A 15,097-nucleotide genomic window follows, 5' to 3' on the forward strand; every position below is an offset into this window, starting at 1 on the left:
CAAGGCGCGTTTAGTCAATGAAGCCGGTAGTTTGGTTAGTAGTAAATCTCCATCATGTGCGTTCAGCTGGAGCGGCAATTAATACACGTAGCCGTAAATCACTGACAAGCTACGCCAAATCGTGCTCAAAATCGCATTCGATTATGAGCGCGATTTGGTGTAGCTTGTCAGTAATTTACGCCTCTGTGTATTAATTGTTCTGTGTATTAACTGACTATTTTTGCTGTAGGGTGGCCAAAATCTCATATCAAGGTATGAGTAATCTTATATAACTATATATTTTGAATGTGACAAATGCATCAAAAATGACTTCAACGATGATTTTTACCATCTCTTTTTTGACTCTGTAATCAGACTGTGTTTGTTTCAGGAAAGTAAGCAAAAATCCATTAAAATAAACAATTGGAACCAAATTTTGGCCTACAAAAATACGCCATTCCTTACAGTACTGCTGCATCTGTCAAAAGGTCAAAGGTCAAGAGGGTACAAATAACCTCTTTGTGACATACAGAACCAATCAGAAACATAATCCCGCTTTCCTCTGTAATTTACTCGGCATCTGAATGTCTTCCTCCTGGAGAGCAGCCGCACGTATAGTATCATTACCCCGGGAAGCTTTTCTGCCTGACTGCCGCATTCATTTTTAAGATGAAAAACCGCAGTGACTCGGTCAGACGTGGAGATGAATGGATCGCTGAAGAGATGTCGAGTTGTCTTGGTCGAGATTAAAAACATATATTACACGGCATCTGGTGTCTCGGGCCTGAGCAGCAGCGCGTGTCGTCGCAGCAGAGGATGCGAGGACTGCTGTATGTTTAGATAAGCTATTGTAAATAGAGTCAGAACAGGCTGGCAGCCCGACTGCACTATTACAGGCAGAATCCCAGAGTCTGAGCTTATCGGCCGCAGGGCACGCGTGTCTGCACGGTTAATGAATGTCTTCCCATAATGCCTCTTGCCCTATCACTGCGGACCAGGGCATGAATGAGAGAGTGATCAAGAAAGTGTCTCAGTTCCCCTGAGGCTCATTCGCTCCTATTTTCTCTTCCCTTTTGTTACATACTTTTTCTCACTTTCATACTTCAGTATATTGAAATGTTTTGCAATAAGCCCATAGAAGGATTCCACATTTAAATGCTTATACAATTGAGGTCAAAAGTTTACATACACCTTTCAGAATCTGCAAAATTTTAATTTTTTTTACTAAAATAAGAGTAATCATACAAAATGCATGTTAATTTATAGTTGAATTTTATAGATAATAGTTGAATTTATTAAAAAAAAGACCTTGTTCAAAAGTTTAGATACGCTTGATTCTTAAAAATGTGTTGTTACCTGAATGATCCACAGTGTTTTTTTTGTTTAGTGACAGTTGTTCATGAGTCCCTTGTTTGTCCTGAACAATTAAACAGCTTGCTGTTCTTCAGAAAAGACCTTCAGGTCCCACTGATTCTTTGGTTTTCCAGCGTTTTTGTGTATTTGAACCCTTTTCAACAATGACTGTATGGTTTTGAGATCCATCTTTTCACACTAAGGAGAACTGAGGGACTCATTTGTAACTATTACAGAAGGTTCAAACACTCACTGATGCTTTAGAAGGAAAAACTTTGCATTAAGAGCTGGGGGTGAAAACATTTGAACAGAATGTGGTTGTGTACATTTTTCATGTTTTTTTTTTTCATTTAGTACTGCCTTTTCAGAAGCTACAGAAGATACTTGCATGTTACCCAGAAGACAAAGTAAGTTAAATTTAGCCTGATCTTCAAATTGAAAAAAGTTTTCACCCCCCCCCCCCCCTTAATGCATAATTTTTCCTTCTGAAGCATCAGTGAGTGTTTCAACCTTCTGTAACTATTATTTTCTTAAAAAAAAAAAAAAAAAAAAAAAAAAAAAAATTGTGTTTTTCTTGTGGACTATATGTAATTGCCTTTTTTGTATGATCCCTCTTATGTTTGGTGTATAAACTTTTGAATGTCTTTGTGGCTATACCTAATTTCTGAATTTCTGTTTTTTTTTTTATTCTATATTATTAGATTTCATTGTTGCATTGTTTACTTCAGAATTGCTTTCATTTTAGGTTATTTTTTTAATTCATTAATTTTTTTCACCTTAGTTAATTAATTTAATTTATTTCAATTAACTTGCATAGTTCATTTCCATATTCGTTCATTTATTCATTCATTCATACATTTATTCATTCATTTCTTTAATTATTTAATTTTATATTATTATAATTAACTTTAATTATATTATTTCTTTTTTATGTTATTTTATTATAATTTTTATTATGGAATTTTATTATAATATTTATTTTTATATTATTTAATTTTCTTGTATTATTTAATTATTTAATTTTCATTTTATATTATTATAATTAACTTTACTTATATTACTTCTTTTTTATGTTATTTTATTATAATTTTTATTATGGAATTTTATTATATTATTTATTTTTATATTATTAAATTTTCTTGTATGTATTTATTTATACTTATTTAATTACTGTATTTTTTTCAAGCAATTTAATTTAATTTCAATATTATTTAATTTTATTCTGTTATTTTAGTTGATTTTCCAGAAGGTGTATTTCAGGATTCGGCTTAGTCTAGTTTTAGATAGGAAGTCCTTGCAAAAGATATTAGTATGTTTAGAATGAAATACTATCCAACTATAAAATACCTGATAAAATAATCTGCCAAATGCATGAATGCAAATGTATATAAATGTACTATTTTGCTGTAGAGTGATTGGATGACCAAAATCTCATATCACAGTATGAGTAATCTTATATAGCAATGTATTTTGTGTTTGCCAAATGATGATAAGACATTTGCACAAAAAAGCATTAAGATTGCGTTAAGAATGCAAAATTACACTATTGGTTTCCTAAATGATAAATGGATAATAAACGGAATGCTAGTGTTGCAATCCCAGGATAGTGAATGCAGGTTTATGAGTATGTACCATAGAATTTCTAGACGGCTGTAGAATGTGTCCTCTACCTCTTCTATCCACTCTATTCACTATATCTGCAAACACAATGTGTGTGTGTATGTGTGTGTGTGTGTGTGTGTGTCCAAATCTCCAGCATGGACTCTCTACTTCTTCTGTTTTCAAGGCAAAGTGCTCTCGACTCATGTATAATTCAGACCTGTTCACTCCAGTGTTCCTACAGTGACCTGCTCCCTCTGACTTCAACACTTTCCTCATTTCCCATTTTTTCATTTCTCAGTCCTTTTCTTCTTCCCTTTAACTTTGCATGCCACCGTAAAAGTCTTGGGGGAGAAAAATACTTAGGCTATGTTTGGAACAGAATACTAACATACTACTTACTCCATACTGCATACTGTGGGGTCGAAAAGTCCAGAGGCCACATTGAAAATCTGGATCGTTTTTCATTTACAGTTGGAAATCAAAAGAAAGTTTTAGGATTTTGAAACAAATATTTGTGTTTTCAATCTAGTTCTAAGTAAAACATCCTAACATTGGCAGCCAGATCAGATAAAAAGTCAAGTCAAATGTAGTCTCAGCCTCAGACGTCACGCCCACGGAACGTTGGCTAAACGTCTGATGCATATGGTACACTTAACTGGAAACACTTCAGGAATGTCGAAGTCGTCATCTGATTAGTTGAATTTGATCGGATTTCCGGAACACGCGTGTGTCGCGTTTATTTTCGGTCCGCCGGGAAACAAACCGCAGACTGATTTACTCGCGTTTTGCTAAAAGGTGCTTATGCAGACGCCATTGTTGTTATACACATTTGCGACGTTCGCGTACAAATTACTGACTTACTGCTTGTTCTCCCTCTTCTTCGTTAACTTTCAATGCTGGTTATTTCAGTGACTGACTTGTTGCATGCCCGTCTGTTGTTGTGGGGGCATTTCTACGCCCCGAAACGTGACGCTGAACGAAACGAACTGTGATTGGTTGTTTTACATGTCGGTCAAACGGCCTTATGGGCGGGCCTTGGCCAATGAAAGCTGCCATGAATACCAGACCTTCAGCCGTCAGTCTGAAGGTCTGGCTACGCGAGACTAAGTCAAATGTAGAGATTGACCGATATATCAATTTACCAGTATTTAAGCATTTTACCATTATCAGTATTCGGTTTTGTAATATTAATATTATTAAGATGACTGAAAGGAGGAAAAACCGAAGTGAAGTCAAATAAATATCGGTTCTGCACATTAGTTATTGGGCACATAATTATGTAAATAATTTATATCGGTTATAAAAAGTCAGTATTGAACACTTTTTTTTAAGATGACTGAAAAGAGGAAAAACCAAAGTGAAATCAAATAAATATTGGTTCTGCATTTTGGTTATCGGCACATAATTATGTAAATAATTTATATCGGTTATAAAAAATCGGTATTAAACACTTTTTTTTTTTAAGATTACTGAAAGAAGGAAAAACCGAAGTGAAGTCAAATAGATATCGTTTCTGCATATCGGTTATCGGGCACATAATTATGTAGATAATTTATATCGGTTATAAAAAATCAGTATTGAACACTTTTTTTTTAAGATGACTGAAAAGAGGAAAAACCAAAGTGAAGTCAAATAAATATTGGTTCTGCATATTGGTTATCGGCACATAATTATGTAAATAATTTATATCGGTTGTAAAAAATCGGTATTAAACACTTTTTTTTTTAAGATTACTGAAAGAAGGAAAAACCGAAGTGAAGTCAAATAAATATCAGTTTTGCATGTTGGTTATCAGGCACATAATTATGTAAACCAGCCTTGCATACTGTAAAATATGCATACCGTGCACCCCAAAATGAAAATTTGCTGTAAATTTACTCACCCTCAGACCATCCAAGATGTAGATGAGTTTGTTTCTTCCTCGGAACATTTGAGGAAATTTGTCATTCCATCACTTGCTCACCATGGATCCTCTGCAGTGAATGGGTGCCGTCAGAAGGAGAGTCCAAACAGCTGATAAAAATATCACAATAATCCATAAATAATCCACCCCACTCCAGACCAACAATTAACATCTTTTGAAAAGAAAAGCTTTGTGTTTATTAGAAACAATTCCATCATTAAGACATCTTTAACTTCAAACCTTTGCTTCTGGCTAAAATATGAGTCTATAATCCATAATAATGCTTTATCCAGTGAAAAAGGATATCTCCTGTTGTCTCTTACATCATAAACCGCACACATGTTTGTTTAGAGCTGTTTAAACAGAGCTTGATCTGTGCATATTTCTCTCCTGATTCAGACGAGACAACTTTTTTACTGGAGAAATCATTATTTTGGAAAGAGGACAGTTTTGAAGTTAAAAACGTTTTAATGATGGATTTGTTTCTTGCAAAAATGCAGCTTTTGGCTTCGCAAGACAGTAACTGATGGATTGGAGTTGTGTGGATTACTTGAGGATTATTGTGATGTTTTTTATCAGCTGTTTGGACTCTCATTCTGACGGCACCCATTCACTGTCAAGGATCCTTTGGGGAGCAAGTGATGCAATGCTACATTTCTCCAAATCTGTTGAGATTAAGAAACAATCTCATCTACATCTTGAATGGCCTGAGAAATTTTAAGCAAATATTCATTTTTGGGTGAACTACTCCTTTAATGGAGTCATGATGGGATGCAAAATATCCAGTTTTTTTTTCTCCTCAGTTCAGGAGTTTGAGCATTTGGGCAGAGGACAGCAAGCGTAATTAATCTTGCCTTGGGAATTAGCCGGATGTCAGCGCAAGTCAGGCAGCAGACGCATTTTTAAAAAGGGCACATTTAATGGCTTCTTGTTTGAGATTGCTGGCAGACCCTCACCACACACTGATCTCTGTCATCCCGAGACGCCGGCCATTCTGCAGCTAAATGCTTTATTTATTAGAGTTCAGAAAGCGGCTCAGTAGACATTTCGGTTATAATACGAATTGCATACAGAATATGAAACTCATACACCATAGTAATGAAAGACTGTGGGGTGTACATTGCGCAAAAAAAAAAAAAAAAAAAAAAAAAAAAAAACTGAGGCTGCACATAAATCAAAGATTATTGGAGAAGGTTGTAGAAGAAAAAGCTATTTCAGTCTTTCTACTTCAAAATGTCATGTTTAATTCAATGTTGTTTCTTTGTTTTTTCTTTATTTGTGAAGCTTACTAGGAATTCTTTTGTCTACCCAGTATTTTTTTTACTGCATGTTATTTATTGCATTTATACCTAAAATGTTTTTAATATCACTATTAATGAGGATTGTAAGATCTCTGTATCAATCAAATATACTTCAGTATATCTTTTAGTGCATTTAGTATATTAAAATTTAGGATACAAAATTATTTATTTGTGAAACGTACTAGGAAGTTATGGGTTAATATTGTTTTAAAGTAAATCCAATTGCAAGGTAGTTTTATTAAGCGCATAAATAAGTAAATGTATTTGTAGTATACTAGTATACAAAATAAATGTATTTAAATTCATCTTTGTTTATTTTTTACATGACAATTCAAGCTTTTTTTTTCTCAGAATTGCGATTAAAAACACGCAATTGTGAGATATAAACCTAAAATTCTGAGAAAAAAAGTCTAAATTGTTACAAGTTGTAAACTTGCAATTTTGTTCAAACTAGCTTTTTTTCCCCCTCAGAATTGTGATATAAACATACAGTGTGTAATTTGAAATTGTGAAATATAAACCTGCAAGTTGTGAACTCGCAATTTATATTTTTAATGTCATATTTATGACTTTATTACTTACAATTTTGAGTTTGTATCTTACAATTCAGACTATTTTTTAGAATTGGGAGTTTATATTTTGCAGTTTTAGGTTTACTTACTTTGAATCTCACAGTTTCGAGAAAAAAAATCTGAATTATGAAATATAAACTTGCAAGTATAAGTTTATAACTGTCAATTGCGAGATATTTTAGTATATTTTTTCAACTAGGGAATGTAATATTTTTTACTTAAGATTAGACCAAAAATTGGAAAACACTTTCTAATTAAAAATTGCTTAATTTAATTTATTTAAAATTATTTTTTACTAGTTTATATTAAGTAACCATGTAGATTTTTTTGATAACACACTAATATGCTATATCATTTCCTACTTTGAATTTTATCATGAAATATCTTTCTTGATTATGTGAACAGACTCTGACTCTGTTATGACATTTGCATACAAAATTTTATTCAAAATGACTATATTGATTTTCCACATAACAAATGTCACTTGCTTAATTAAACATGCAACATAGTTTGGTCATGACAGCATTGTAGCATTTGACTGTTTGAAAGATTTGTTACATGTTTGCAATGTTTTACTTTTATTTTTTCCCTGACAGGTTCAAATGCAAAGCAGTTTTTGCACTGATTCAAGATTATTTTCAGTTTATGAACGATTTCATCTGTTAGTTTGCATTGATTAAATGTGTTGAATAGGAATCAAAGTAGGCACAAATCTGTCAAATGTAAAAAATTACAGTAAAACATTGTAAGTAGTAATTTAGTTTGATCTAAGTTTGAAGCCGTGCCATTTCATGACATTTCTACTTAAATGACTTCAAAATGCGATGATTAGCAAATTCTTGATGCTTTTTCCATTATATATAAGTATATGAAACAATTATAGTACAAAAGTCATATAGACTGCTGCTTTTTACTGGTGCTATAAGATTCGCAGTAGTTGTTGGGAACGGCAATTGCGTGCTATTTATGTTCTGTGTTTGTCTTTTTCTCTCTGCAGAATGACACATGGAGTGAGCTGTACTCATTTGCCGTGTTTAAAGCCATGAGTCACATGTTGTGCATAGGTTACGGTCGTCAAGCTCCAGAGAGTCTCTCTGATATCTGGCTGACGATGCTCAGCATGATCGTCGGTGCCACTTGCTATGCCGTCTTTATCGGACACGCCACGGCTCTCATCCAGTCGCTGGACTCCTCACGACGCCAGTACCAGGAGAAGGTAAAGCAATTGTGCATTTGTGTAGTAATTAAGCAAATTGTCGCAGATGTATGCTGCTTTATGGAGGTTTAATTCCCAAATGAATTGTTCTGTTGAGTCTGTTTGAATTAGATCTGAATCAGAATTCACTCACTTAAAGAATCATTGGGTTGCATCAAATTTCATTCAATTTCATTCATCTTGGAAAAAATCTTGGGCAGCTATTTTTTACATAACTGTGGAAACCCATTTCTGCAACAGGATAATATTTTTTAAAAGATAACTGCACGACTTTCTCTTGAATTTTTTTTTTCATAACTTTGACTTTTTTTCTTAGTATTTTGAGTTTATATACTCTATTGCAAAATTGATTTTACATCTCACAATTCAAACATTTTTTAGAGCAACCATCCTAATTCTCAAATCCTCAGAGAGTTATTTGCCATGAGATGCCATGTTGAACATCTAGTGGTCAGTATGATTGTACTTAAAGCACCTACTTTTAACTGTTCTAATACAAGATACACAATTTTGTTTGCTCCAGTCAAGCAGACAAAAACATTAACATGATGAATAGGACATATGGCTTTGCATGGCTAAACAACATACTGCTGTTATCACATAGGATGTACTCACTTTTGTTGCCAGCTATTTTGACTTTAATGGCTGTATGCTGAGTTATTTTGAGGACAGTAAATCTATACTGCTATACAAGCTGCACATTGACTACTATAAAATATATCCAAGTTTCATTTCTATAGTATTGTCCCTAGAGAAGGTACTAAAATGGTTGCTGAAATGTGAGGGGTGTACTCACTTTTGCAAGACACTTTCTTTTTTTTAAATTCAAATTTGCCACAATTTTAAGAAAACTTTAGAATTACAAGATATAAACTTGCAAGTATAAGATTAGAACTCAACTGTCAGTTGCAAGATATAAATTCACAATTCAGAGAAAGTCAGAATTCCTTGATGTAAACTTGCAAGTGTCAGGATTGTGAGATAAAAAGGTGCAATTATTTTATTTTATTCTGCCTTGCAAACAAGCTTCCACAGTTAACAGGTGTACAAGTGCAGCTGTTAAAATCAGTGGAATTACATATTTTGCATCTTTAGCTCATCCTAATGTAGACAGCATTGTGATTTGCATACTTCTGCCTTGTGTTTTGTGCACTTTGCTTTTAATGGAAATCTGCATGCCTTTGAGTATGTGAGACAGTGTGGCAGAATTTATGACTAATGTCATAAAATTGCATGTTGATGCCACAGACTTCTTTGTCACATACTGTTTGTGTTTGCATATAAGCGTCAGCCTCTGTCTAAATTCATTATTATTACACTTTTAGTCTCATACAGTAAAAAAGTGCTGCGTTAGCTTGGGCCTCGCAATCCTTGCTTTGCCAAAGTCATCAGTAAACTATCAAAAATGCATTTGGTTCCATATCACAAGGGGTTGTGGGTAATGCTGGACTAAAGTTTTCATAAATGCACCAGGAATTGTGCAGTATCTAGTCACCGTTGACTTATATACGGATTTTAATGCACTTAATCTTGAGTATGTCAATAACATTCCTGCAAGGGTTATTATAGTTAACTAAAACCAAAACAATATGTACACAAGATTAAATTAACGCACAAGTAATAGTGCATTAATATCCATATGTTTTCTTTTTTTAATTATATAGCACAAACAGAATTCTGTAATGTTAAAGCTAAATAACTTTTGCCATTTTTTATTGGGCATTGCTATTGTATTCATTTGCATTTAATTGCTTTTATTTGTTCATTTTTTTCATTTTCTATTTAGCTTTATTTATTTTTGTTTAGGTTTTAATAATTTTACTACTTAAACTTAAAATGTTAGTTGCCAAGACAAAACTTCTTCAAGTTTTTTTAAGTTTCTCATCTAATTTTGCAATTTTCCCTTAATTAGGGTTATTATGCCTAACTGAAATTGAAACCAAAAAAATCTAATTTGAAATAAAATCATTAATTGGAAAACGTTAATTGCAATTAATTAAAATAAAATATAAAATCCTTTTGTTTCACCTTGCAATTTTTGTTTCACCTATCCTTTTGTTTCACACAATTGCTATTGTGTTGCTATTCAATTTGATTGCGTTTATTTGTTATTTTTTATTTACCTAAATTTTCTATTTAGCTTTATTTAATTTTGTTTAGGTTATTATACTTTAATAAAACAGAAACTAAAAAAACACATTTTTCTTATTTGAAATAAAATCATTAATTGGAAAACATTAAGTAAGTAAAATATAATATAAATCCTTTTTTTCCCCCCAAAGCAACCTTTCTAATTTTAAATTACTTTAACTTGAAGCAATTAAATAACTAAAAGTAAAATAAATTATAAAAACTACTGAAAATGACAAAAACACAACGAAATTACTCACACTTTCAAGTAAAAATGTGCCTTAATCAAACTATAATAACTCTGATTTCAATTATAAATCATTTATAACAGTTTTAAGTAACACTAACAACATTTTCTGATTCTTGGTACAATCTACTAGTTTATTGGAGTTTATTAGTCTTGAACTCAGTCTTGAACTCTCATTATCGAGCAAACCACTGCTTCACCTCATAAAGCTGCTCCTGCATCCATTAAAACTCATTAAAGTGGCAATTGTTCCGTCTGCCTGCGCATCTAATGTTTGTGCAGCTGTTACGGTTTGTTTGTCGCCATAGCGTTGATTCAGCAACTCTTCAGATGCTGTTGTGTTGATTGGATAATGACTGCTAATGCGACAGATACGCGTTTGCTCTTCTGAATGTGTGTTTGTTTTCACTGCAGGCTCTATTAGCCGATGAGACCGCAGCTACAGCGTCAGCTAATGTACTACCTACCGCACTGCTGACTTGGTTGTGGCTGTCATATTTCTGTGCGTCATGTTTGTAACAGTAGATTAGACTTGGCGCGGCTTCAGCGTTCCGGCTCGGTCCAATCGTTTATCAGCTCTGTTACCATGCAGAAAGATTGGTGGAGGCAACGGAGCGCTCTGATTGGTCGCTTTGAACGAGAGGCATTGCCTCTTGAATAGTTCAGCCAGTAATTTGAGGCGAGTGTATATCATCAAGTGGAGGACTTGCGATTTACGCGCGTGTATGCGCACGCAATATTACTGTGTCTCTCGGGACGAGCTAAAATTGATGAGGCAGCAGATTAGTGTCCTGCCAGTGTCCTCGTGAAGTTGACGTAGGTGTGTGTGTGAGTGTGTGTGGCACACTGTGATGTCCTTGAAAGTGCTGTAATGAACTGATGGGAGCGAGGGAGGGTGGGAGGGAATAGAATAAAAGACAGACAGAGAGAAATAGGGGGGTTGGGAATAGACCTGTAGGGGTCAGGGACAAGTGACCTGCTTCTCTGCGCTGTGAGCTGCACTCCGTAGGGAGAATTCTCTCCTCTTGAAGCACCACTTCGGTTTTAAAGTGACAGTTCACACTGCAAAAATGATGTTCTTCCTTAGTATTTTTGTCTTGTTTTCCAGGACAAGTATCTTAAAGAGTCCTATTGTGCTTTTTCACTTTTTGAATGTCAGCCAGTGTGTGGTGTGTATGTTTGGGCATAAAAAACATCTACAAAGTTACAAATCTAAAAGTCCACTCTAGGGTTGTGACGATGAGGAAATTTCCCCACCGGTTAATCGATGTGTGACAACACCGGTAATACCGGTATCACCGTGGGGGGTGGGGGTTTCCGTTTCTCTTTTTTCTGCTTTTAAATACATGTAATCTTGCCGCAACTGACGCTGACGTTTGAGGCAATGTGAACGCACCATAATAAATGCGTGCGTATTATACTTTCACTTTCAGTTTTGCGGGAATTGGCAATTCGGCGTCAATTGTTTGAATGGACGACAAAGTTTGCAGATTGCCTCATTAATGTTTTCAAGTTCCCTTTTTGCATTTGGTGTAGTGGTGCCCGGAGAAGTGGGTATACGCTTAATTTATAAATTCCACCAACCCCCCTAGACGTGACTCTCGGCAATATCTGATGAAATCTGTCGGGTTTTCTATAAGAGACGTTTTGAACGCATTTGTTTAATGGATCCTTGGACTGATACGTTTACAGGGGTTCACTGGTTGAAGAAATTTCTGATCGTAAAAAACGGCTTCTTTTTATTTGTTAGGTATTATTTTCGTTATTATGTACTTATTTAAATTACTGGGGTACGGGAGATGGAGCGGGCGCAGGCACATCAAATATATTTCAAAGCAAGCCGGTGCCACGGTCCTGACTGCGTCTTTTTGTTTTTTTTTTAACGAATATTTACATGATTTTGGCTAATGCAGGACACTACTGAATGATGCGCATCAGAGGGGATTTAGAAGTGGGTACGCAAAGCTGCCTGATAAAGAAGTGGGTATACGCCGTATACCTGCATATACCCTCCACTACACCCAAAATATTGCCAAACAGGCGCTTTTGCATTGCGTTTTGACACTAAATCGTCCGCCATTCTCTTTCTGTAAATTCGTTTTCTCTCGTTCTCCTCACGTGATAAATGAAATATGATGCATTGTAGCTATGTTCAGTTTTTAATTATAGTGCATGCTCTCGTCTTAAGTAAATTATTTAGAATTATATTTTCCATTTAATTCAAATAAATATTTAATTAAAAAAACGAATACTTAAAAAAAAAAAAAAAAATGTGGGGACGGTGTCACGTTGGAAAAGTGATGTCACCGGTGTTGCGTCTTAAAACCGGTAACACCGTCAACACCGTCTATCGTGGCAAGCCTAGTCCACTCCAAACGGGGATATTTAAATCCTTTTTCAAGAACTACAACGAACGGCTCCTTTGGACTACAGCGTTTGTTTTCCGGATGCTATGATGTTACAACGCATCCATTAGAATATCATTCAAATAAACGTCATTGCACACTGAGTCTGAAATTCTTCTATGCGTTTTTTTCGGATTTTTCATATTCGTCATCCTTTCCTATTCGAAAACGCAGAAAAAAAAAAACCCCGATTCGATTTTTTTATGACGGACGAAAGTTTCGGAGGCACTGTGTAAACCCGATTGACAAAACGTGAGGTCGTATTTATTTTTTAACGTTTGTTTATTTTTTATTTTTTTTGACTCAGTGTGCAATGGCCTTTAATCCCGCCTACAGAAATTCAAGAGGGACAAGGTGGGGGATTCACTTAACTTTAGCGATGTAGCATGGACAGCCGTTTCTGGAATGCTGCAACGAGCCTCGAAATAAAGGCGAGCATTGACTAAAGTGTCCGCGAACTGCTCCGGTCGCTGTGCTGGAGCCGCGCCATTGATGTGTGCGGTATAGAGGTTCGAAACATATGCGGAGTCGCGGCTGATGTAAACACAAGCATTGACTAGAGTGACGATCTTCGGTGGCCGCATCGGAGCCACGCCGTAGACGTGTGGTAAGAGATTTATTCATCATACAGTGTAGATAGCTTCACTAGCCTTATGCTGGAGCTGGTTTCAGCCATGTAAATAATTAAATTAATTAGCACAATAATGATAATATCATGTATCTGCGATCTCGCAGGCTGACGATAGGACCAACACTACTGTAGCATTATTTACTTACCCTCCATGCATCCTAGGTGTATATGACGTCCTGCTTTCAGATGAATGCAATCGGACTTATATTAAAAATAATCCTGGCACTCAAGTCGATCCATAATAAAAAGTGCCTCACATGGCTCCGGAGGGGTCAGTAAAAGCCTCCTTTAGTGATCTAATGTGTTTTTGTTAAAAAAAAAGCCATATTTAAAACAAGACTTGCTGCTTTGGGAAGGGGTGTGGCAGGACTGAAACGCCGTCTAAGCTGTTCGCCAATCGCAATGCAGTGGGATTGCTAACCAACCACAACACATTTCGTTTCTCGGAAGGCCGACCTTCATCAAACCCGGAACTAATCAAGCCATTTGTGCCAGCCTGGGGAGAAAGCTATTGTAATAATGTGAATTATGTGAAAAATAATGCGTTTTTTTGAACCACCAAGCATGAGAGGATGTTCTAGTGCATCCCCAAAACAAAATAAAGACTTTGTAAAAGAGCATAATAGGACCCCTTTAACATAAGAGAAAGACAGTAATTTCTACTTGCTGCAATAAATATTTTACTGCACTAAACAAGTGAATTTTGACAAGATATATTATCAAAGATGATAGACAAGATCTTATAGAATAATAATAATTTAATGAAAACCTAATTTTGACAAAAAATGTAAAAAAAAATTTCAAATTTCCTGAAAATGTCCCAGCGCGACATCCGGTGGGTTTTCCGAAATCGCGTCACAAATGAAGTTTTTCTCAATGCATATTACTAATCAAAATTACGGTTTGATATATTTACTGTAGGACATTTACAAAATATCTTCATGAAACATAATACTTAATAGGGATGCATCGAATGTTCGGCAACCGAAATTATTCTGCCGAAAATAGCAAAAAAAGCTCTTTCAGTGTTTGGCCGAATAAGCAAAAAGGCCAAAAAATTATACCGAACAATGACGTGACATGATCAAATATAGGAGCGCACTAATGCAGCAAACATGTTGGCAGTGTAGAAGCATTTAAAACCGCATCGCATGTCTTCCATGAGAAGAGAAAGGGCTGGTTGTTGCTGGTTACTGTATGAGGACTAAAATCACTAAATGGTCTTAAACCATTAGTAAATAAACTACAGAACATTATGTTGTCTAATACACGCACAAATTGTATTTATTCTGACAGCACTGCACAAGCTCCTTAGTCAGGGTTCAAAGTCCAAAGCACGAGGAAAATCTGCGTGATGAGAATCATTCATAAATCTGCTGCTGTCAGCAAAAAGTAGTACTGAGGTCTTCTTGCGGGTTTCCGCCAAAATAAAAGTCAGCATTCATAAATGTTAGTATAATTTTACTGTTGTTCTGTAAAATAAAATAAAAAAGTAAGACAAAAATAATGATAACAATCATTACAACAGCTCTATTAATACATTTATTATAACATTCTCCTTTGCTGAGCAAGGCTGCATTTATTTGTACATTGAAAAACACATGTCTGATTCAAGAAGGGTGCCTTAAAAATGACCAAAGAATATTATTTTACTAACTTATTAATTTTAAGTTAAATTGTGCTTTGTTGGTAGGCTATAATGTCTACTAGAATGTTAAAAATGTTCTGTGTTAAATAAATATTTTTAAATTGTTGTTT

At 34.9% G+C, this 15,097-nt stretch overlaps 1 protein-coding gene across 1 annotated transcript in view; it reads left to right on the forward strand.

Annotated features, from left to right (window-relative positions):
* The window catches only part of LOC141343845 (potassium/sodium hyperpolarization-activated cyclic nucleotide-gated channel 2-like), an 86,979-nt gene that overhangs the window by 37,890 nt on the left and 33,992 nt on the right, over window positions 1-15,097 (forward strand). The window contains exon 4 of the mRNA XM_073848507.1: window positions 7,708-7,937. Coding sequence (XP_073704608.1) covers window positions 7,708-7,937 — 230 coding nt within the window. The remainder of the gene's footprint in view (window positions 1-7,707; window positions 7,938-15,097) is intronic.

Source organism: Garra rufa, chromosome 10 (assembly GCF_049309525.1).
Source record: "Garra rufa chromosome 10, GarRuf1.0, whole genome shotgun sequence".
In the NCBI taxonomy this organism is placed as follows: Eukaryota; Metazoa; Chordata; class Actinopteri; order Cypriniformes; family Cyprinidae; genus Garra; species Garra rufa.